Genomic DNA, 24,932 nt, shown 5'->3' on the forward strand with positions numbered 1-24,932 from the left:
ACGGTGACAAAAACCAGGCAAGAAAGTCAAGATGGAAAGAGAGAGGGAGGTAGTGAGGAAGACCAAGAGGTAGCAAGTCTCCGAGGACTGTGGCGGCGGCTCCAGGTCGCGCTCTGCGCGCGTCCCGTGCACGTGCTCACTGATCCCGGGCCATTCGGCGCCGCTGAGAAAGCTCTGCCCCCCCCCACCCCCAAACCCCACCCCACCCCCTCGGTTCATTTGTGCTGGGACGTCACGGAGCGCTGGGACCGAGGGGGCGGGGCCTGGCAGCGCGCATGCGCGCTGCGCCCGGCGGGCGTGAGGGCGGGCAGCGGCAGCGGCGGCGGCTACCGAATCGCAGCCACAGTCTGCAACAGTAACCGAGCCATGGCTCGAGCTGGCGGGCGGCACAGGCAGGCAGCAGCCGCGGCAGGCGCACGGGCCGCGTCAAGGGAGCCTGGGGCAGCAGGATTCTAAGAAGAGGGGCGAGAGGGGGCCGGGCTGGGTGGGCTAGGGGTACCGCGCTCTTCCAACAGCACGGGTCCTTTCTGGAAATTAATATTAAAAGAAAAAAAAAAAAACAGAGGGGAAGGTGGGAGCAAGAGAGAAGGCAAGACACACACAGAGAGAGCGAGAGACACAGATCCCCACAGTGAGAGGAAGAAAGGCCACAGTCGCAGGCAGCCGATGTGAAGACTGGACTCCTTGCGCCCCTCGCCGCCTCTGCCCGGCCACATCGATGTTGCAGCCCGCTCGCCCGCATCACGATGAACGCACAGCTGACCATGGAGGCGATCGGCGAGCTGCACGGGGTGAGCCATGAGCCGGTGCCCGCCCCTGCTGACCTGCTGGGCGGCAGCCCTCACGCGCGCAGCTCCGTGGGACACCGCGGCAGCCACCTGCCTCCCGCGCACCCGCGTTCTATGGGCATGGCGTCCCTGCTGGACGGCGGCAGCGGAGGCAGCGATTACCACCACCACCACCGCGCCCCTGAGCACAGCTTGGCTGGCCCCCTGCACCCCACCATGACCATGGCCTGTGAAACTCCCCCAGGTATGAGCATGCCCACCACCTACACTACCTTAACCCCTCTGCAGCCGCTGCCGCCCATCTCCACCGTGTCCGACAAGTTCCCTCACCATCATCACCACCACCATCACCACCACCACCCACACCACCACCAGCGCCTGGCGGGCAACGTGAGCGGTAGTTTCACACTTATGCGGGATGAGCGCGGGCTGGCCTCTATGAATAACCTCTATACCCCCTACCACAAGGACGTGGCTGGCATGGGCCAGAGCCTCTCGCCCCTCTCTGGCTCCGGTCTGGGCAGCATTCACAACTCCCAGCAAGGACTTCCCCACTATGCTCATCCCGGCGCGGCTATGCCCACCGACAAGATGCTCACCCCAAATGGCTTTGAAGCCCACCACCCTGCCATGCTCGGTCGCCACGGGGAGCAGCACCTCACGCCCACCTCGGCCGGCATGGTACCCATCAACGGCCTTCCTCCGCACCATCCCCATGCCCACCTGAATGCCCAGGGCCACGGACAGCTCCTGGGCACAGCCCGAGAACCCAACCCTTCGGTGACCGGCGCGCAGGTCAGCAATGGAAGTAATTCAGGGCAGATGGAAGAGATCAATACCAAAGAGGTGGCGCAGCGTATCACCACCGAGCTCAAACGTTACAGCATCCCACAGGCCATCTTCGCGCAGAGGGTGCTCTGCCGTTCCCAGGGGACCCTTTCGGACCTGCTGCGAAACCCCAAGCCCTGGAGCAAACTCAAGTCGGGTCGGGAGACCTTCCGGAGGATGTGGAAGTGGCTGCAGGAGCCGGAGTTCCAGCGCATGTCGGCGCTCCGCTTAGCAGGTGAGGCGCTGGGCGCGTGGGCGAGATAAGGGACTGACGGTGGGAGGGAATGAGAAAGGCTGGGCGCGCTTCGTCCCGCTCCGCCTCCCCTTTCTTCAAGAGAGGTGTCCCTAGACCTGGAAGAGCCAGCTCAGGGAGTCAACCTTCTCCTCCTCCTTCTCCAAGGGCTCAGCGCATTGGGCTAAGGGAGGCTTCGAAGACCGAACAAGGTGGCCTCCGCGACTTCGGGGTTGCGTTTGTGCTCGGGGACAGAGCTGCAAGGTTTTGAGCCGCGGGCAGAGAGACTCTTGGAACCTGGCGGAATCTCAGCGGAACACAAGAGGGTTTAGGAAGGGACGAAGCATACCGAGAACTAGCACCCTTGCTCAAAGCACATACCCCGCGCGGGCCAGGCGCTGTTCAAGCTGCCAGTCAGTATTGGCTGAGCTGGCTGCGGCGACCCACTCTTGGCCGGTTTTATTGGCGCCACTCGCAAGGGGATCCGCACTTCAATAGGATGTGCACACAGATTCCAAACCTGCAGGCGATCAGTGCATGGCGGGCTGCTTTGGAGGGGTTATCACACATGCGCTGAGTATATAACCAGCTGTGGAAAGGAAGGGGACAGAGGTGGACAGTGACCAGATCCCCCAGGAAACTCCCGGTTGAGCCTGGGCTAACAACTAGCTTTTGCGTCGTCGTCATGCCTTTTTTTTTTCCATCTAAGTCTCTGTGCTGCTACTGGGTGGGAATGTGTAAATGTCTTTCGAATCAGCAAGCCTGTCACCCAGTTCAAAATTCCTAGCAGGCTGTTTGATTGGGGAGCGGGTCGGGGGACGACACTGAAAGTCTCAGCTGCCAAGTGCAGGCACCAGGCCTGGGTCCTGTAGTGGGCCAAGAGACCTAGTGGACAGCTGAGCTCAGCTGGAACTGCATCAGGGATCCAGGCACACTCAGCGACCCTTGAAGACGCGAGAAAAGGGCAGCCTAGGGGCGGACTGTGTTCATGAGACCTGGGCGGAGGTTGTCGCATTGATTGACTCCAGTATCCTTGTCCTCCCACCCCCAACCCCCCATCCCCAAGACACACACACACACACACACACACACACACACACACACAGCCTCATCTGAGCCTTGCGCCCAGGTCTGAGTCTTGGTGAAGAGAAAGGTAAATGCTGGAATGAGGGTTTGTTAATTAACTGATCGTTCTCCATTAATTCGTCCCTAGAGAATGAAAGACAGTCAATCCGCTCTGAGCCGAGGGCACTGAGCCGTTTCACAGACTAAAATCAAAGCATGAGGCCGAACCCCCCTTCCCCCACCCGGTGTCTGCCAATGAGAAGCTGGGGAGAGGTAGGTGTGGACTAGCCCCAGATCCTAGTCTGCAAGGCTACCCTAACGGTTCCCCCAATCTGGGCTCTAGAGGCCTTCCCTCACGAATGCTATACTGCTTCAGCCTCTGACCACCCAGAATTTCTAGAATAGCTAAGCCCTTTGCTATAAAGTTCTCAAAGCAGACTCTGGTTGGTGACCCCAGGAATCTGATGAGGCCTCAGCTCAGATGGAGGACCTGGGCTGACGGAATGTCACCCCTAAGCCTTCCCGGTTCCATTCTGTAGCACTCTGTGTCGCTCCATTGGGCCCCTGCGAGCAGCTGACCTTGCTGCTCTCTCTCCCTTCTGCTCCAGAACCTCCCACTACACCTTCTTGAAGCCATTGCTCCAGACCTTCCAAGCAACGTAGTGCTTTGAGGCTATCCATTGTGGGGTCCAGGAGTGTGGATAAAAAGCTACTCCCTCATGAAAGTCACACCCCACTACTTGGTGAAGACACTCGAGACATCAGTGACATCCTACTTGGTCTCTGTCACTGCCCGGAAGGACAGACTGATATGATAGGCCCTGTACTAAGAGGATTGCTTACTCCTGGAAACCTAACCTGTCTATCCTATCTATGCAAGGCCCACTGACTTCCAGATAAGAAAATTGAGCCGGGGATTTGGGGGGTGGCTGCTTGGTGCTGGGGAGCCCTGTGAAGGAAGACCAAGTTCTAGAACCTGTGCACCAAAGGGATGAGTCGGGTGCTGAGCTCATGGGACCTAGAAGGTCGCCTTAGGGATATCTACACACCTAAGTCCAGATGGCTAGCTCTCTGTTATTCTTGGCACCAGGCATCTGGCCCTTTCCTAGAATGTGTGGCACACGGGAGGCGTCAGTGAACGTAAAACCAGGGGACACTGGATGTCATGAGACACAGCAGAGCTCCTCCTATTTCATTTCATTTCTTTTCTTTCTTTCTTTCTTTCTTCTTTTCCTATTTGGTTTCTTTAACATAAAGACCTCAGTGAGGCGGGGGAGGGGGTTTGGGGGAGAGAGGAGGGGGAAAAGGTACTCACAGCAAAGAGCTCAGAACCATCCCATTCTCCAGGAAAGTCGCAGCCTATTTTGGAGCCACTAAAGAAAACCCAGCCCTGCTCATTGATTTCTTTCTTTAAAGAGAAGTCGGTTCCTGATCCTTGAAATGATGACTAGCAGGCCTCGGTGATGGAGCCTAGGACTGACCCGCCTGATGCTTTGGTGTGGCAACTGCAGGAACTTGGTACCTGCTCTCCAGGACCAGCCACTGCTGCTGCTGCTTTGTTAGCTGTTCCGCCAACAGAGTAAATCAGCATCCTTTCTCAACCCCTTTATAAGACCCTGCTGAGTTCCTTTACTCTTTAGTTGGAGAGAGGTGCTCCACTCGCCTCTCTGTGTTCCACTGTAGCTTGTTTGGAGGGTCAAAATCTTCTGCACGTGGCAGTATGTTTGGGGAGGCGCCTTCTGGTGTATAAATTACAAGTGCTGGTGAAAGACTGGAGGAAATTCTCACCAAATTAACTACCTTTTAAAAATCAATATATGTTGCCTCAACGTAATGCTTGCTGCTGCTCATTAAAACGCAGCGTGACCAGACGCGCACGCCGCTTCTGGTCCCGAGTGGGGTGGGGAGACTGAGCTAGGTGCCCCGCCTCTGATGTGGGCGTCTATCAAGACAGGAGGAGATTAGCCTCCAATTAAATATTCCAGAAGGCTTTGGCCCCTCGGCTGGCAGCACGGAAAGAGACTGCAAGAGACACCCACCAATGAATGTGACTATAGTAGCACTGTGCACCCAGGAGGTGGTGGCTGCTCAGGTCCTCAGCCCAGGCAAGGTCCTGTGCTAAGCAAGCCGACCCTGCTGGAGGTAAGGAGACCACCGAGCCCTGCGCGAAGATGGCCTGCCCTGCAGCACCCGGGACTTCGCCCCCTTGCGGTCGGGTATTTATTTCTCTGTGCTAAAGAAAGATCTAAACTGAGGGAGGATGGGGGTGGGGGGAGTGTTCCTACCTGGAAGTGGCCCTGAGAAAGTCTTACCCAACCCAACCTGGGCCGTGTTTGCTGTGAGTGGCCTTGCGGCCTGGTTGATTGATAACTGGCTCTGCACACGTCCATTTGCTTTTGTGTTAATATTTATCCCGACCGGTGACATTTCAAGTGTCTGGTGCTGCCTCTGCAGCGACAGCCAGGCAGGAATGCTAGGCTGGGTCTTAGGAACAGCATTTGTTCAACCCCTGAAGAATTCTGGGTGGAAAGAGAGAGAGGCCAGGACTGGGCACAAGAGATGCCAGGGCTGGAAGGGCCCCTGGGCTACAGAGTGAGAAAAGAAGGCGGTGCCACCTCACTGATTTCCTGGCGCCCTGAGCTGTGGCTCTCCCGTGGTGCAGCTGCTACTAGCCCGCTGCAGCTTGAACAAAGGGCCCGCAGGGCGCGACCGACCGTGTCCGCCTTGGAGGCTGGGGTCAAGGCCTGAAATGGCTTTCTCCCAGCGAGGCTAAGGGATAACCCGTTATCAGAAGGCAGCCGAGAGTCCCAAAGCCTCCAGGGATGAAAGGTGGGGTGAACTGTGGTAGCTGAAACACACACACACACACACCAGATATGAAGTCAAAAGGACTTAGGACTTAGTCATCAGAAGGCTCTGAAAGGCATTTTTTCTCACAGACTCTATCTATCCCCTCCGTGGGATATTAGTTGGCTTTGTGGTTTTTTTTTTGTTTTGTTTTGTTTGTGTGTGTGTGTGTGTGTGTGTGTGTGTGTGTGTGTGTGTGTGAACCCACGTCCTATGAGGAGAGGAAGTGTAGAAGTTTGGGTGTGCCTGTGGTGATAATTAGCAACTGTAGTTTTTGTTGTGGGCTAACCCTGCTGTGGTGTAGTGACCTTGTGCACAACACAGAGAGAACACCCACCAGAAACAAACCCCATGGCATGTTCAGAAGGTGTCTACCACCTATTGCATCCTCCCCAAAATGCAGCCTAGTGATCTTTGGATAATCCTGACCTGCGATTATCAATATCATCCCCATATGCCCAGGGGCCAGGGTATTGCGGTCATTCCAGATCCAGCCGCTTACAACGGACACAGAGGATATATAGCCAGTAGTGCGGCTATATCGTAGCAGCAAAGCCATTCAAAACCTATAACGTAACTATCTTCGAAGCTTTCTGCCCTCTGCGAGCCGGGCAGAGGCAGAGATGAAACTGGCTTCGCTCCCAGACTTCCGAACCCAGGTTCTATTTGCTGCAACTGGAGTAGCTGAGCAGAAGACGCTGCTCACGACCCCTAGTGGCCACCTGGCGAGAGAACAGGAGATAGATGTTATTCTGGCTGAGGCTTTGTTTTTAGGGCATCCTTGTCTTAAAATTTTTCTAAGCCGCGTTTTGATAGGAAGAGGGTGTGGAGGAAGAAGAGGATGCAAGCTCCATTGAGGGAAACACGATTCCTTCCCTACCAATTACAGCTCGAATTCTAAGCTACCCACCCCCTAATTGTAACCTACCAAGAAAAGGTAAATGTTTTGATTCCCTGCCCGAATTATGCTGACATTTTACCTGAAAGGAGCGATAACTGCAGAGGTGACCCTGGCTCTCTGAAGTCGGAGGCTGTGACCAGAATAGTCCGCCCAGATTAACAGTTCCTTTGTTTTGCTAGCTTCCCAGCAAACTGGCCTGAGTGAGTCAGAGGGCACCCCCCAGGCTTGAAGCTTAGAAGCCTTTGTTTTTCCCTCCCGAGGGGTGAGTGAAGGAGCTGTCAGAGCCTGCAGGCATGGAACCCGGGCCCAAAGTCAGGACCCTGGACAGAGCCCCGCAGCCCCGTAGCCTAATCCTGGTCTCTGTCCCTAAAAAGGCAGCCAAGATGCTACAGGATCCCATGCTGTAGCAAAGAAACATTAATAGCGAATATTCTGAAGTTTGTGAGAGCGAGAGGCCCCTCCTGGAATAAACACTGGCCCAGTCGGGTCCTCGAAAAGATCAAAACCGTCGTCAAAGATCAGGTGTTGATTGGTTTGTTCCTACGTGGCATGGCACGTGCACACAAGCATATAAAATCGGAATTTGCGTCCCGGTGGGTGTGACAGGAGTTGGATCATTAAGCTAAAACGTTCAATTCAGTCCCTTTGATCCGTGCTGGGGAAAATCTATAGTCATCTCTAATCTACGAGGTCTTTAAGGAGGTTGTTACACTAGCTGTTTGATGTCGTCATCTTCCACATCCGTGGCAAATTCAGCTAATCAAACACGCTAGTCCCCAAAGTTCTCTCAAGCAACAGTTCTTACAGAGTATACCGGTAAAATCCATTCTTGGTTTTCTTGTAAAGAAAAGGAAATATTCAACTCTAATGGCTGTGGGTAATTTAGAGGGAGGTTCCCAGGTGTCTCACTCCTCCACTTCCATAGTGAGTGGCAGCCATGTCCTTGAAGTGGTAATGTCCAGCGTTCTCGGTAAACTGCATATAATGGCGTATTTAAACACATGTTCATTTTTGTAACTCAACCCCAGTGACTCGAACATGAAATAGCCAGTTTCATTTCAGAGCCTATTTAAATACTAAGATCTCCACAGTTTGATAAAATGGAATGTTGCCTAACTTGGGGTAGCTACAGCAAGAGGATTTCATAAAACAATGCTTGTTATAGAGTCCATTTCTAATATATAAAAAAAATTCAGCCCATATGCACCACCAACCATTTCCTGTGTGTTGACTAAGACAAGTGTGCACCCTCAGAAGATAGACATGTCATTTCTACGTGGTCCAATAAGAAGGAACATCTTATTTCTAATGTAAATGAGTTTGGTATACAATCATGCATTCCAATACCACCCATTTTACGTTTGTTTTTTTTTTAAATAAAACAAGTATATTCACTCAGATAAAGCTTACTCTTCCTGAGGTGACAGATGACTGGGCCAGCCATGTGACAATCTGACTATTTGATACAAACATACAGTTAGTAATCAGAGCCTCATTGTTCTATCATCTACATAACCTTTCTTCCCAAAGATGCTATGACGGAACAAATAGCTTCTAAAACATTGTCTGTTCGTTTAATGTGTTGATTTAATAAGACAACAGCTGAGCAGAGCCCAACCCTAGAGGACAATTCATCAGGTTTGTCATACTGGCGAATGAAAAGAGAATTTCAGTTGTTTGTTCACATTGTATTTATTTCATACTGTGGTAGACATTCCCACTTAATACTCCCTGTCTATGCCAATGGCTCATAAGTCTTACTATACGTGGAAATTACTTAAAGGCCTAAAACAACTAATGTCTGACTGTGACCCCATATATTTCAATTTAATTGAATGGGGTGTGACCCAGGTTCCCAGGTGATCTCATATGCATGGAGGTCTGGGATCCTATATAGTGTGTGGTAGTTACTCTGCCTTTCTCTGATGCTTTCTGTAGTGGGTTAAATAATTTGTCTCTAGTCATCCCACTGGAATTTACTGATGCCCTGGACTCAGTTTCCCTAATTTGAAGGTCCTGGCCAAACATATCCTCCACCAATAACTTGTATTGCCAGTTCCAGATCACAATCAATACACCCAGAATGTGAACATCATTATCTTAAGCATCCGTTTAACAAGGTCTGTGCATCATGAAGGTCTTGAAATTATAGAGTAAATTTCTTCTCTGAGGCTCTCAAGGAAAGCTTTTGAAACAATTCCTTCTTCTCGGTGTACAAGCAAGATTTCTTTTAATTGATCCCCTCCAAAGAAGCAGCCAGAGTGGTAACAGATGTGAAGCCCATGTCTCTCTATCCACGTTTTCACTTAAACAATTATCGATAGGCAAGGCCCATCTCATTAGATATGCTCTGCGGGTAAGCCTGGCCCTCTGGGACCCGTGCCTGCAGGAAGGCCCAAAGGCCCAAGGCCACCCGTGCTTCCAAGACTGACGTTCTCATATGCCTTTGGCTCTGTTCTTCCAAAACTTGTTTGTTACCTCAAATTTAGGACTGTGTGTGTGTGTGTGTGTGTGTGCGCGCACACACACACACACACACACACACACTCACTCACAGAGAGAGAGCGAGAGAGAGCGAGAGAGAGCAAATTGACATAAAGCTCTGCTTGTATGTTGGTGATTGTTTGAGAGCAACTCCGTTCCTGTCACATACCACGTGCCTGTCACCCTCTTTCTTCGCATATGTCATAGAGTAAAGAGAACGGGCAGTTTCTGGAATCATTCCTTTCTTTTAACATCTGATGGTGATCTCATTGTCCCTAAAGAAAGTTTGTCAGAAGAACACAGCAAACTATGTGCTTTTCATTTGTCTTTTCCTCTTGCCTTCTTAAACAGATTTGGAGGTAGGGGTGTTAAACATACAAGCGTGTGAAGCGCGCCACCTAGTGGCAGTGGCTCTTACCGCAGGCGCCTTGACGAGTGGATCAGGAGCTGCTACCGTGATTCCAATATTGATGGAGTCACAAAAATCGTTCATTAAGGCAATTTAATCTTTGCTATTAAATGTCCTTTCAATTCATTTGGGGTAATTAAGATGCAGTTAAAGTGATTAAATTCTAATTACTTATGCTAGAGAAAGACATATTTGTCACGCTAATGCTGTTAGAGGAAGGACTCAGAGAGAAAGTTAACGTTTACTTCAAATGATGCAGCTGGAAAAATCAGTTCCTCTTTTCATCATTAATCTGGTGAGCTGGGCGATTATGTAATGGCACTACAAGATCATTAAATAGGAGAAGTGCTGATTAAAATGACTGCCAGGAGGAAAACTTGAACAAGAAGTAACTCAGTACAGTATAGTCAGCATCCTTGGGCAAAATCACTCAGTGTTCAAGCCTCTAAGCCCTCACCCCCAAAGTAATAAAAACCTAGTAAGCTTTATCCTCGAATTGAAAGAGGGGTGGCACACAGAAGGCTTTTATTATCAAACCAAAGTCATTGTCAAATGTAAACAGTAAAAAAACAAAACAAAAAAACAACAAAAAAAAAACCACAGAGTCTTATGTATTCCAGGCTAGTCTTGAACTCACTACGTAACCAAGGATCACCTTGAACTTCTGATCCTCCTGCCTCCACCTCCTGAGTTCTGGGGTGTGCCACCATGCCCAGTGCTGGGGATCAAAGCCAGAGCATTCAAGCATTTGAGGCAAGCACACAACCAACTCAGCTCCAGCTCCAACCCTGGAGAAACATCTTAAAGAATAGTTTAAATTGGAGTAGAGAAAGCAAGGCAGCTAAGCAGGAGTGGGGAAGCAGAGAATTCCCAAGGACAACGTAAACCAGCATTTGCCCTGTAGGGTGTGGGAGCCACTTCTCACATGGACTCGCTGCCTGTCACTAAGCAGCCCCTCCCCCAGTTTGATTCTTTTCCCTGCAGCGAGTGGGTCAGAGTCTTTGGCACTAAGTATCTCCGCTACAAATTAGTTTTCCGTATCCCAGTGTAAAGTAGTCTTGCATTATAAAGAAGTTCACTGATGCTATGCTACCATAATCTCACGGCCTCCAGCCCCTTAGGATGGCTTAATTATGAGAGTTCATAAAGGAGAGTAAATTGAAACTTAATGGATTTGATGTTTGCTTTACACACACACACACACACACACACACACACACACAAGCTTTTTAAGGAGATGCCTCACATTTTCCCAGGGAGGTGATTCAATAAGATTCACCAATGTGATGATTGAGGGTTATTTTCCTAAAGAGATCCATGTCTTTTAGTATAAATAAATGTGCATATTGAAACCATAATTGAGGAGGTTGTCTCTGTCTCCTGTTCATCCCATTGAATATTATTCCTGTGCACACCATAAGCAAAGAAGTGGACATTATCAAATTCATCAGTCAATTAAGTTAAACAATTACCTTTAAAAAATAAATCGATTATTTGAATATTTAAGGTAATTATGAATCACGTCAGGCTGTGTTTTTAATGTAATATTTGTATTAATTCTTTGATAAATTCATACTTGACATCATGCTGTCCTATATTACTAGGAGTGGGCACCTCTGGATTAGGAATCAAGTGCCCCAGAGAAAGGTTCACAAAGTAAGTAGCTCTTAGACCTTGTCAAGTCATTTAACCTTTCTGAGCCTCTATCTCCTTAAATGTAAAGTGAAGGATTTGGCTTTCAGGTTCCTTCCAGGTCTCATTCTGTCATTGACTGCCTCCTGTCATGACTGTGTGCCATGTGGGCCTTGGCAAAGTCCAGTGGGCACCTATCTCCATTCAGTATCCTGTCCACCTATACTAAGATTAGATAAGGTGTGGGGTGCAGGGCTCAGCTAAATGGCCATGTCTCAGGCTTGCCTCTCCAGTCAGGTGGTCAGGAGCTAAAAGTCCATGTGACACAAGCTAACAGGGATAACATGGATTGCCACGGACTCATATACATTACCTATGTACTACTGTGGTACTGTAAATCAGCATCTTTGCTATAACAAATTTGCCATCATCATATAGCTATGGGCTCACACATGTCTAGAAATCCCACTATTTTGTATAAATTCTAAACTCACAGCTTTCTTGGAAATGTGGAAAGACTGCTCCTGGAACCTTTAATTTGAAGAATGGAGAAACTAGATAGCCTAAATGTAAGCACACATATATGAAACAGAATTTTTTATATAAGGCAAAACCTAGAAGCAGGCAAAACTAAATAACTATGCTTAGAGACATATGGATACATGACATAAACTCTATTTTTTAAAACACTAATGGGGGGAGTGTATTGGGGACTTTTTGGATATCATTGGAAATGTAAATGAGGAAAATACCTAATAAAAATTAATTAAAAAAAAAACACTAATGGGGCTGGGTGGTGGTGGCACACACCTTTAATCCCAGTACGTGAGAGGCAGAGGCAGCAGATCTCTTGAGTTCGAGGCCAGCCTGGTCTACAGAGCTAAATCCTTTGGTCTCTGACTTGCTCTGTAGCCAAAGCTGGCCTTGAACTTCTGATCTTCCTGTCTTCACCTCCCCAGTGCTAGGACTACAGGCATAAGCTGCCAGTACCTTTTGTTCTCTGCAGATCTCTTGGATCTGAACTACTATAAACCTGACTGCTTCTCTCTTCTCTCAGTTCAGCAACACCTCCCCACCAGCAACAAGAGCATCCACCAGGCTCTGGTTTCAGTGATGAAGAGCGAAGCACCATGCATTTCACATTCCTCTGGGGGAGAAAAATCAGATTGGTGGAGAGGGGTAGAGAGGATATGTGTTGAGAGAGATTCCCAGATGCAGCTCGAAACGGTGCTGCACACCTGTAACCCCAGCAGTCTAGGGCTGAAGCGAGGAGCTAAGGAAAAGTTGTTACTGGGAATTTAATAGCAAATGGCTTTTATTTGTTTCTCTTGTTTCTGGAATAGCCCATTGCATTGCTCAGTGTGCACAGGGCATGTGTATAAACTCTGTAACATCCTTTCATCTCTTTCAACTCTGAAGTTCACTTAAGATTTCAAGATCCCTGTAGGAACATCTAATTCTGAATGTACACTCGTCCAACTTGAACGCTATCAGGATTCAGTGCATCCTTTCTTCTCTGACTGAGGCTCAAAGACCAGCAGCATCAGCAGCATCTGGGAACTTGGGTTCAGCCCTGACCTCCTGCATCTAAATCTGGATTTTCACAGGGTCCCCAGGAGGTTTCTATATCTGTTAAGTTCTGAGAAAGACTATAGAAAATCCTTCAGCATGTCCCTATGCCTTCATTCGGACATACTGGCTGTCTGGAGACTCTCATGCAACCAGACACTGGGCTAAGTACACAGACACAAAAGAGGAACCGTGAAAGTACTGGTGGAGACCTCGTGTGTCTATACAGGCTAAGGGCCTCTGGCAGCAGGGGCTAAAGGCAGCTGTGGCCAGTTGTGAAATGAAATGATCACATTTGTGCTTTTGAAAGCTTGCTGGGATGGTAGGGAGCAGATGAGCAGCTCTGTAGCAGCTAAGAGAGATGGGCTGCAAATATGTGTAGGGTGTGTGTGTGTGTGTGTGTGTGTGTGTGTGTGTGTGTGTGTGTGTGTGAAAGCTACTTTAAAAATAAAATGAAGCAGAAATCCCGGGGTGGGGGGCGCTAAAGGCTGTGACCCTGCCTTGGAAAGCTGAACACGTGGGTATACCTTTATCCACAGAGCAACTGTGAATATTATGGTAGTCAGTCCTTTCCACCCTAGCCAATTGCTGCCTCTGAGGACACCGGACCCTTAAAGAACCAATGTAAGGGGCCAAATACACCCATCCCTGTTGTTAGAGGAATAAAAAAGTAACTCCAAGAACAGGGTGCCAATCTGTCAGCCGCGATTCTGAGTGAGGAGACTGGAGACTAAGTACAGCCCCTGTACATGGCAGGCAAGTGTTAGCTCATCTTGGTCATGAGTCAGCCTGTGTGTGTGTCGGGGGCAGGGGGGGGGGGGAGACAGCACTCTAAACACATGTTGTTCTATCAGAAAGAGAAAGAAAAATCTGTTCTATCAGAAAAATCCTACTTTCCTTTCATCTAATTCTCTTAGTTTGCTTTCTATTGCTGTGATGAAACAGTGACCAAAACCAACTTGGGAGCCAGGCCTGATGGCACAGGCCTTTCATCCCAGCACCCTCTGGGAGTCCAGGCCAGCCCAGATTATATTAAAAATAAAGACAGAAACAAAACAAAACAAATTAAAAAAAAAAAAACTTTGGGGAGAAAATGGCTTATCTTACGGCTTACAGTCCATCATGAAAGAAGGCCAAGGGGAGGAACTAGAGGCAGAAGCAGAAATAAAAGCCATGGAGGGGGTTGCTTATTGCTAAACACTTTCAGCTTGCCCCGCCTGCTTTATTGAAGAACCCAGGACCACATAGGCTGGGCCCTCCCACATCAGTCATTAATCAAGGTAATTTTCTAGAGGCTCATCTGATGGATAAATTTTTTTCTACTGATATTCTTTTCCTACATGATCCTAGCTTGTGTCTAGTTCACAAAACTACTCGGCACACCAGTTATTTGCATGGTTGTCCCATGAGCCCCAACCTGAAAGCAGGGTCGTTTCCAATCAATAAGTATTTATTTTAATACACGTCATATGACCATAATTTTTTAAAAAGTTAAATAATCAGTAGGCATACAAAGTTTTCTTCCCAAGCCATTCTCCTGTTATTAAGTTTGTCAAGGTTCCTTTGTGTGTTTCAAGTACTCCCTACTAAATTTAATAATATAGAATTTTAGATTTCAATATTACCATCCCATCAGGAATAGGTTGGAAGAAAATTCACACATGAAAGGGTCGGTTATCTGTATAGGGTTTGGGAGGAGGGCGGGGCTGAAGCCTGGGGGGAAGGAACTTCTAAAACCTGATTCTTCTGTACTCTCCAGAGATAACCTATGGCTTTAAAAGCACGTGAACGTGTGTGTGTGTGTGTGTGTGTGTGTGTTGTGTAGGGTGGATGGTCTCCTTTGTAAATAACTAAAGGTTTTTTCATTTCCCAAACTGTACATTTCCAGGGAAAATGGAGAGTGCTTCTTGCTTTAATTTTTTGGCTGACAGTTGCTGCTCTAGAAATGCTTGTTTCCACATTGGGCAATGTGCCAGTGTGGTGGGAGGAGTGACAAGTAGAGAAATAGTACAGGCCAGCCATGTCCTAGGGAGGTGGAAAGCGACCCCAACTTCAATGGAGGTTCCTTATTTCAAGTCACCTTTGAAAAGTGACTGGGGGCTGGAGAGATGACTCACAGGGTAAGAGAGCCTGCTGCTCTTGCAGAGGAGTTTGACTTCCAGCACCCATGTCAACTGACTCAACAGTCCCGTGTAACTGACTGCAGGGAATCTAATGCCCTCTTCTGGCCTATATAGGCACTGCATCCACATGCACGTGTACACACACACACACACACACACACACACACACAGAGGCACATAGAAATACACATAATTAAAAATAGAAAATTTGGGGGGCTCGACAGATGGCTCAGTGGTTAAGAGCACTGACTGCTCTTCCTGAGGTCCTGAGTTCAAATCCCAGTAACCACATGGTGGCTCACAACCATCTATAATGGGATCAAATGCCCTCTTCTGGTGTGTCTGAAGATAGCTACAGTGTACTTAGATATAATAAATAAATAAATAAATCTAAAAATAAATAGAAATAAAAATAAAATTTTTGAATAAAAATGTTACGTTACTACATTTATGGTGGAATACTTGAAGACTCATAAAAAATAGGAAAGGCCATAATGACCCATCATTACTCATGCCCAAACTTTGAGTAGTATTCATTCATTCATTCATTCATTCAGTATCTATATAGAGACAGCATGGTCACAATCTGCAGTACAGCAAACGAAGCACACATCTGCCTTTGCTCTCAGAGCACTTATGCCAGAAAACATTTATGAATCTCCTGTTTTATAGTTGTGCTATAATTTATTTAATCAATCTCCTATTTTTAGACACTTACATTGGTCTATAAACTACTGAGGGAAATAAAGTTTTATGGTTTTATATTTTAGAAGTATCATAATTCACATGTCCTCTCTGACAACCATCCCCATCCTTGAATATTTCACTGTATTCAGGACTTCTGCTTGATTCTGCTGTTGTCAAATGATGTGGCAGCCTGCATCACACATGAGATCTTGACAAAGATTTGGCTTCCTCGTCAAAGATGGCTTTTATTTAAGTATTAGATGCCTGCATAAAACTTGAAAATATAGCAAGAAAACAGAACAAAATTGTTCATCACTCTGTAACCAAGAGATGATGCCTTTCTAAATGCTAGTTTATTTCCTTCTTGCTTGAAAAAAACCCTATAATATTGTTAATTCTTTGAGAATTTCATGCACTGTATTTTGCTCATAATCACCCCCCCACATACTTCCCCCTAACGCCTCCCAGATTCTCTCTCTACCTTTCTACTCTCTCAACTTCATGGCCTCTATTTTTAAAAAATTAACCCCACTAAGCCCAATTTATGTTGTATAAATTGGACTTAGTGGGGTTAATTATATATTAATATATTAACATATATAATATATATACTCTATATATTACATTTCATTGTACATATGTGTGTGTATTCACACACACACACTCACACACTCCTGGGTTTCCCACCTCATGCTGGAATGCTCATTTGTTGATCTTGTGCAGGTAACCTTGGTAACCACAGCGGTCATGAGCTCATGAGTGCAGAGGTCCTGTCATGTCCAGAAGATACTGCTTGCCTCAGTCCTCCCTGACCTCCGGATCCCATAATCTTTCCTCCTAGTGTCTTAATGGCACGTATATAAGTGAGATACTTGCCACAAGCCAGATGACCTGAGTTCAATACCCTCATGGTGGGCACAGAAAACCATTTCCCCCAAGTTGTCCTCTGACCTCCATCTGCACACACACACACACACACACACACAAATAAATGCAATAAAAATAAAAGTGAATATGTAAGATATACCGTAAGTTTTTTATTCTATTACAAAATTACACCGATAGAGTATGTTCAATCAAACATGCCTCCGTGTTATCAAATACCACTCAGAAGTGCAGAAAGCTGTTCACACTTTCATTTGGAGCCCATTTCAAATCATGAAAGTCTGCAAAGATATCTGAGCAAAGGCCATCGGGCGACTCCCGCAGCTGTGAGCATTGGCCAGTGGCTAGCGTCCTACTCACTTGCTTTGTGTTTGTTCTCTTCCCATTGGGCTTTATTTTTCTTAAAGGCATGCTGTGTTCATCATGGCCGGCCCCTTACCTCAAAATACTCCAGTGTCTTCCTGAGCCCAGGGATATTCTCTTTCGTGGTCACTGCTCACTTTGTCCAGTGATTCGTGGTGTCCTTGGAGCACGGTTCTCCAGCACAGAATTCTGTCTCCATTGTGCTTCCAAATTTTACTGTGCCGTAGTCTTCTCCCACCCTCTCTCTCTTACAAAGCTGGCATGTTTGAAAGAAATGCTATTCTCTTTAAAATTTGTATTTTTTTTATTACAGCCATTTGTTCATTCATTCATTTGTTTGTAGGTGTGTGTGCATGTGTATATGTGGGGGGTGGGGCAGCATGCCAGGCACCTATATGAGGACAATATGCAGAAGTCCAGTCTCTCCATCCACTGGCGGGGGGTGGGGGGGGTCCCAGAAATTGAACTCCAGTCAAGTTCCCTTAATTTCCAGCCCCTGTAGAATTCGCCCGTTCTCCTGTGTGTGCCTCTGTTGTTTCCTCGCGTTTCCATTGAGCTTCTGCTCTCTTACCCAGAAAGCGCCATGGGTGGCAGTGTGCCTTCTCTGAGGACATCTGGAGGCCCCCAACTGTCTGCTCCTCCCTTACCTGGTGAGTGAGTTTTGCTTACCCAAAGTGTTGTCTAATTTCTACACTGTGTAATTCCTGGGCATTTCCCGCTTCCTTCCAACTAAAAGGCAACCGGTGGGCAGCACTCTAAGACAGTGGAAATATTCTACTTCTCCTGAAAAATCCCTATCTATTTGGCACCTGTTTGTCTTTGCTTGCTCCAGCTTTCCACCCTCAGCACTATGCACACTTCCTTTTTTTATCGACAATTTGAAAAGTATTGCTTGCTTTTAAGTATTCTGGTGCTCAAGTTGTCTTAGACTTGGCTAATGGAAGTCTCTCTTATGTGACAAGTTATGTGACTACTTTAAAAAAAAAAAAGCCTTTTCAACATAAAGCAATATTCCAAGTTCATTTGGTACCCTTGCTGCCCTAAGCCTTGGGTTTACCCCTTCCTTGATGAAGCATGGCTTATGCTGGTGGGTAAGGCACTAGAGACTGGGAAGAGCTGGATACTACCTGTGTGTGCGCTATTAGCATGGCCTTGTTTCTCCACTCTCTCAGATAATGCTGGGAAGTATATACAAAGAGGTAAGCATAAACACATTCATACATATATAACACACATGCACACAGGAACATGCTTAATATTTACATTTGTAGTACATTTATTTTTATGTGTTCATGTCTGTATTCATGAACATATATATATATGTATGTGTGTATAGATAGATAGATAGATAGATAGATAGATAGATAGATAGATAGATAGATAGATATGCATATGTACATGATATAGCATGTGTGGGAAAACTTACAGTAATCAGTTCTCTCCTTCCATCGTGTGGGTCCTGAAGATGAAACTACAGTTTCCAGGCCTGATAACAAGCTCCTTTTCCCTTTTGGCCATCATGTGTGTTTGTGTGTGTGTGTGTGTGTGTGTGTGTGTGTGTAAAATCACAATTTTATATCAATTCCTGCACTCACACAATTGTTAAATAAACCCATGCAGGATTTTGTTTGTTTGTTTGTTTGTTTGTTTGTTTGCCTTTCCTTATGCCCTACTTGTATATCCCTCTTTGGTCTACAGTCAGAAACCTGACACTGACACTCAATACTCAATTATCATTCTCTCTCCCTTCCCCCTCTCTCTTTCACACACACACACTAAGAGACACATACACATGGACACACATAGATACACAGAGACACACAGATACACACAAACACATACACAGACATACACACACATATAGACACAGACAGACTCAGACACATACACAGAGATACACACACAGACACAGACAGACATTCACACACATATACAGAGAGAGAGAGAGAGAGAGAGAGAGAGAGAGAGAGAGAGAGAGAGACTCACTCACACACACACACACACACACACACACATTTGCTCAGTCCCGTGGCACATCCAGAAAGAAACCTGCCTAACCCTGATTTTTCCAGAGGAATAACCCCAGGTCTTCCTTCAGACACATGTCCCCGAATCACTTGGGAGCATCTCAGAAACCCCGCTGAATCAGAAGCACCGAGACAGATCCTCATTGTCAATATCTTAACAAGCTCCAAAGCCTTTGTAACACACACTAAACTTTGAGACTCGGCTCACCGTTGTAGCTTTGTTCTGTTCATCTGGTGCCAGCCTGGTAAATGAGGGGCACTTCAAAGCTCCTCTTCATCCCTCTGGTCCTGAAATATGTACCCACCCAAGAAGCTGCTTTCCAGTTTCCCTGAACTCTCTCCTCTTTAGGTGCTTTGCATGTTGGGAGGGGAGGCTCCGTTAGTTAGTGCTGAAAAGCCTTACAAGGGCCAGAGGCTGCACTGTTGGTGGGAGGTACAGTATGTCGTCAACATGGTGAACCTTGGGTTAGATTCCCAGCACCAAAAGTCACGGATCCGAGCATCCCAACTTCCACTTTCATCAGAAGCTCTGATTTGGGGTAGCGTTTATAATCTCAGTTCCCATTATTCTGCTCAGGCAGAATCCTCACATGGCTCAAGTCTAAGAAACACTGACCTAGAACACCTCAGCTTTAGCTGTGTGACTCAATCACCTGGGACCGCTGTGTGCACTGCACATCTAGAGCCAGGACCCAGGTCCCAGCTCCGAATGCTTCCCAGTTGGCTACAGTGTCTACCCACCACTTAAAACTTCTGAAGGCTCTTCTAGCCTTTTTCACTGCAGAGTGTAGGCTAGCCCTGGAGTCCAGGAGAAAGCATGATATTATCACCTATGGAGATGGGGAACCAGTAGCCAGAGGGATCCAAGTGGCAAAATATTCAGTAACATGCAGTTGCCAGAAAAAGAAGCAAAATGACATCTTTGTGTGTTTCCAAACACATTATTTGTATGAGCACTTTAGCCCCGGTGATTGAATTTCCCCAAGGTGGAAAATTTCCAGGGGCCATCTCATAAATTTTTTTTTGTTATGGTTTCCACTACAAGGGAGATAGATATGTGCTGTCCACACCCATAAATCCAGTTCTTGGACTAAAGAGATGGCTCAGATACTAGAGTGCTAGGTTTGTTCCCCGGCATGCATAAACCAGCATGGGGATTCTAACATTTGGGAGGCAGAAGGATCGGTTCAAGGTCATTCTCAGATACCTAGCAAGCTTGAGGTCAGACTGACCTACACAAGACCCTGTCTTAGGAGGGAAAGAAATCCAATTATTTTCTTCTGTCCCCTGAACTAGGGATCTATTGATCAGTTACACTCCAGGCTTAGCAAGGAAGATCACAGTGTATCTTGACCTTCTGGAGCACAGCGCCTTGCACTTGCACACCAATTGCTTGTGAAAGGCGTGGTCACTTGACTAACAACTCATTTCAGGGTCTCAGACAAACTTAATTCCCCCGAACCTTCTGCTTCTTCAGCTCCATCTTTCCAACATGTTCCCTGCCTGCCTGTCCCTGAACCGCCTTCTGATTCAGGGAATCACAGCTTCCGTCACCAAGGTCTCAGCTGACTTTCTTCTTCCTTTGTTCCTTTTTAGATTTTATTTAGTTTATGTGTATGAATGTTTTACCCGCACGTATGAGCATGCACCCACGTGTGTGCTTGGTGCCTGCAGAGGGCAGAAGAGAGTGTCAAATCCATGGGAACCAGAGTTACAGACAGTTGTTAAGTCATCAAGAGGGTGCTGGGATTCAAACTCGGGTCCTCTGCAAAAGCAACAAGTGCTCTTAACCAGTGGGCCACCTCTCCAGCCCCCCAGTCGTCTCCAAAGTCCCCTTAGAATAGCTCCTTAGTAGAGTTGCCCTGTTTCAAGAGTGGCCATCCAGGAAAAGTATTTTTGAAATTTGATATTAAGTTTTATCTTTAGTGGTTCTCTTTTCTACAGGCCCACATCTAGCCTATTTATAGAACAAGAATGCTAGTTTACTGGGGGTGGGGAATCTGTGGACTAGATGATGATGATGATGATTGATTGATGATTTTACTATACAAGAGATTGTTTCCATGCCAGTGAGAGAGATTGATGAGGAATAACTGAACTGGGGTTGGGGGGCTGTTCTGCTGTCACGGGAACCAACAATTTCCCCTGAGTCAGCGAAGGCACACAGAAAAGGAGACTCTGGAGCCTGGCCTTACTCTATAAGGAATTCTTTGTATGGAAAGAAGGCAGAAATGGCGTTCTGCGGGAAGAAAATAGCTTATTAGGTAAAGCACGAATGTGCTTGGTGCATTTAGGTGCAACTGAGCAGTGTGGTAGGAGTGGTGGGCAGTCAGGAGAAAGATGCAGGCTGTTTGAAGTCATAGTGCCAAGATCCTTGAGGCAGAACAGACACTGAGCTCTCTTCTTGGGCTTCAGGACACACCTATGGGGTTCATTTTCAGTGTTGACTATTGGCATGTTATGGAAATGTATAGTATGGTTATACAGACATTTTCTAGAAATCCAAACGAGGCAAGCTTCACTTGTTTGAAATTAGCTATAGGAAATTAGTTTCACTTATATTTTTGTGTGTGCACACGTGTACATGACTGTGCACATCCATGATATACTCAGAGGAAGACATCAGGTGTCCCTGTCTATCACTCTTTATTCCCTTGAGACAGTCTCTTGCTGAACTTGGAGCTAGACTGGCAACCCGTAAGCCCCAGCAATTCCCTAGACTCCATGGCATTGGATCACAGGCCTATGCAGCCCTGCCCACCTTTTGATGTGAGTGCTGGCAATCCAAACTCAGGTCCCCTAGCCTGTAGAACAAGAACTCTTACCCCACTGAGTCATCTCCTGCCCCTGGAAACTGATTTTTATAGTTCTGGGTGGTTTTTTTATTATTATTATAACTTTTAGTTGTTATGAATACTATAAAATATATAGATGCTAATTATAAAAATCGGATCAGTCAATTTTATAATTCACAATAGATGTACATGAGCCAAAGCGCATACTAAGCATGTAGTTCATCAGATCAACTATGTATCTTGACTGGCTTGCAAAACAATCATAACTGTAGAACCATACCAATCATTGGGCCCCAAATGATTGAAGGGCTTTAAAATACTTTTTAATTATGTGTATGTGTTATGCCCTCAGCTGCCATCTCTCCCCTTCCACATAGAGGCTAAAAGGCCTTCTCTTCCTAGTCTGCCCCCACCTCATACTCATCTCTGCCTACAAGACCAAGGACTGATACTGACTTATAAGAACAGTGAGACAAACAGATGTGGAACAGAGGGTCTGCCCAGCTGAACCAAGAGATGTCCACACAGTTCAACCCACACTTCTGGAGGAGTCCATTTCCTTTTGGCGGTGGAGAGTGGGTTGAGACTGGATCTTGTAATGTAGCCCAGGTTTGCCTCCTTCAACTACCCCATAAACCAGCCTCCCAAGTGCTGGAATTCCAAGCAAGTGCCACCAGGCCCGTCTTAAGCTGTCCATATCTTACACAGAGGCTAACGGTCCTTGGCAAGGACTGTTCTGAGAACATGGTGGTTGTTGGCATTGGCAAGCCTTGAAGTTACTTTTCATTTTACCTCTCGAGGAACCTGGCCCAGGTTGACATGAGGATTTGATTAGCTTCGCAGCAGAACCAAAGCTTCTGGCAGAGTGAATGCTTTTCTCATGGCTCAGGCTCCTTTGAATGTACAGCACTTGTGCACTGAAAAAGACCTTCTCTCCAGCCTGTGTGAAACAGCCAGCCCTGAGACAAAGATTCGAGAAACACCAGCAAGTGCATTCAAACAACTGTTCCTACACCTGTAATGGAAGAGTGGAAATTCAGCTTCAAAAAGCATGCACTCACATATTCCTATGTAACGCGTGTACATGTGCACACGTATTTAAGATGTATTTTTATTATTTTTTTAATTAGGTTTACGTGTCTGTCTGTGTGTAGGTGTGCATGAGTGTAATTGCCTGCAGAGGCCAGAAGGGGTTTGACAGATGTCCTAAAGCTGTACTTAGTGTGAGTCACCTACCTGCCTTGGGTTCTGGGACTCAAGCTCAGGTCCTTTATAAATTGCAATATGTGCCCTTAGCTGCTGAGCCATCTCTCCAGCCTCTATTTCTTTTTAATGGTTCAGAGGTGTAGGAAGACGCAGTGTTGAGCTGTTGGTGGAGTCTGTGGTGCTTGTCATTGCTTTAAGCTCTTATATTGGTGATTTGGGCCATTGTGAGGGGGTATGGATTTGCTTTACCGCCCCCATCTAAATGAGCCTGAATCTGGACTTGCTGATTACAGAGCCATCACGGCTTCATTTTGTTGTCGCTCTTGTTACTTGTTCCTTGGAGGGAGACAGGCTCTCCCCTTGTATCCCAGTATGGCCTGGAATAGATTACAAGTGTGTATCACATAACTCATGACTTACTTACTTGCTCCTTTTTCAAAAGCAGTGAAGGAGTCTGAGGATATAGTCAGTGGGTAGAGGGCTGGTCTTGCGTGCAAGAAGTTCCCAGAACCTCCTAAATGAGAGGTGATGGTTCAGCCCCCAGAACCTCCTAAATGAGAGGTGATGGCACCTATGCCTGTAACCCCATACGTGAGAGGTTCTCAGATCCTCGTTCTCAGTCACACATTGAATTCCAAGTCAGCCTGAGAAATTACTGTCCCAATCAAACAATAAGAATAGAGAATAAAAATCCATAAAGATCACAGATGGTACAATGGAAGTCAACGGGGCAGTTAGACACTGAGATAGAGGGACAGGGGATGACTTCAAATATTATTTAATTAAGGTCATAGTAGGCTTTGGAAACAGAGAGGTGCTTCATCCCTGAGTGGTAGTTTCAGAGCCCTCAGAGGCTTTACACCGATGTTTGCTCAGTTAAAGAGGTCTCCAGGATCTAACAACTTCCTAGCACAAGTCAGAGTCAGCAAAGACTTGAGGCCACTGTCTGACTCGCATGCTGACTTCAAAAGGAAAGCTTGGTAAATTCATATGCAAAAATCAAAGTTACAGCAATGGGGCTTGAACTCCTGGCTTTGTGCTTCATCTCCAGCCTCTAATTTGCAAGCCTCTGCAATAGTTCTTAAGAGCTTATAGTTTTAATCATATCTAGGCATTTGATCTTATTTAAAATGTATTACCAACCTGGGAAACAAGAAACACATTGTAACCGAGAAACATCAAGCTCAGACATGGTAAGGAACATGCACAGAATTCTCTTTAGGGAATTCCGGCCCCAGAACTATTGTCTGTCTCTCCTGAGTCCAGGTTTACCTAACAGGTATTCCAAGTCCATCCATCTTTGTAAATGTTCCCCAGGCCATGATATCCACGCCCACATATTTCCAGATAGATTCCTGGTAGACTTCTGCACGACTCAGTCAACACTTGGACTTATTTTATTTTTAATTTATGTGTATGCATGCGTGTGTTGTGTAGGTATGTACACTTGAGCACAGTGCCTACAGGGGCCAAAATAAAGGGTGTCAGATCACCTGGAGATGGAGTTAGAGGCAACTGTGAGCCTCCTGATGTGAGTGAATGCTGGGAACCAAATCCCCAGCCCCTTGGAGAGCACCAAGTGCCATTGACTGCTGAGCCATCTCTCCAGCCCCATCAGTCAACACTTCCAATGCTGGAAAGATCTTTGGGTCATTACGGAAGGAAATCTGACAAGGTGACGTTTAGATCCTTGGCTCAGAGTCGGTTCTAGGGTGTCACTACACACCACACTTTTAAAGTGTGTTCCAGCATAACGCTTCTTAAAATCTAGGTAGGAGAGCACTGCTTGTTTGTTGATTGATTGCTAGTCTACATGTGTCTTGGACATGTTGTTCTGTAATGTGGGAAAGATGTCCTGGTAGGAGTCCATTTATGCATGAGTATTCTAGTGATGTCGAGCGTCTATAGGCAGCTCTTCCTGCTCACTCTTAGTTTCCTACAGTGATCCTCTTGTACACCCACAGACCAGCTTGAGGGCAGCCAACCACACGTTAAGAAACACTCCTCCAAGGGAAACAAACCCTAAACTTTTCTGATAGCGTGAGCTGGGGGCACATTCCCACATTGCAGGCTGAGATATGTATGGGGGTG

At 46.7% G+C, this 24,932-nt stretch overlaps 1 protein-coding gene across 2 annotated transcripts in view; it reads left to right on the plus strand.

Annotated features, from left to right (window-relative positions):
- Window positions 1–329: 329 nt before the first annotated feature.
- Onecut1 (one cut homeobox 1) overlaps window positions 330–24,932 on the plus strand; it is a 29,023-nt gene continuing 4,420 nt past the window's right edge. Inside the window, exons 1-2 of one of the 2 annotated variants that reach the window (XM_021171907.2) lie at window positions 330–1,851; window positions 17,389–17,463. In XM_021171907.2, coding sequence (XP_021027566.1) covers window positions 747–1,851; window positions 17,389–17,463 — 1,180 coding nt within the window. In that variant the 5' untranslated portion in view covers window positions 330–746. The remainder of the gene's footprint in view (window positions 1,852–17,388; window positions 17,464–24,932) is intronic. The other variant, XM_021171908.2, reaches the window with a different exon arrangement.

This window comes from Mus caroli, chromosome 9 (assembly GCF_900094665.2).
Source record: "Mus caroli chromosome 9, CAROLI_EIJ_v1.1, whole genome shotgun sequence".
Taxonomy (NCBI): Eukaryota; Metazoa; Chordata; class Mammalia; order Rodentia; family Muridae; genus Mus; species Mus caroli.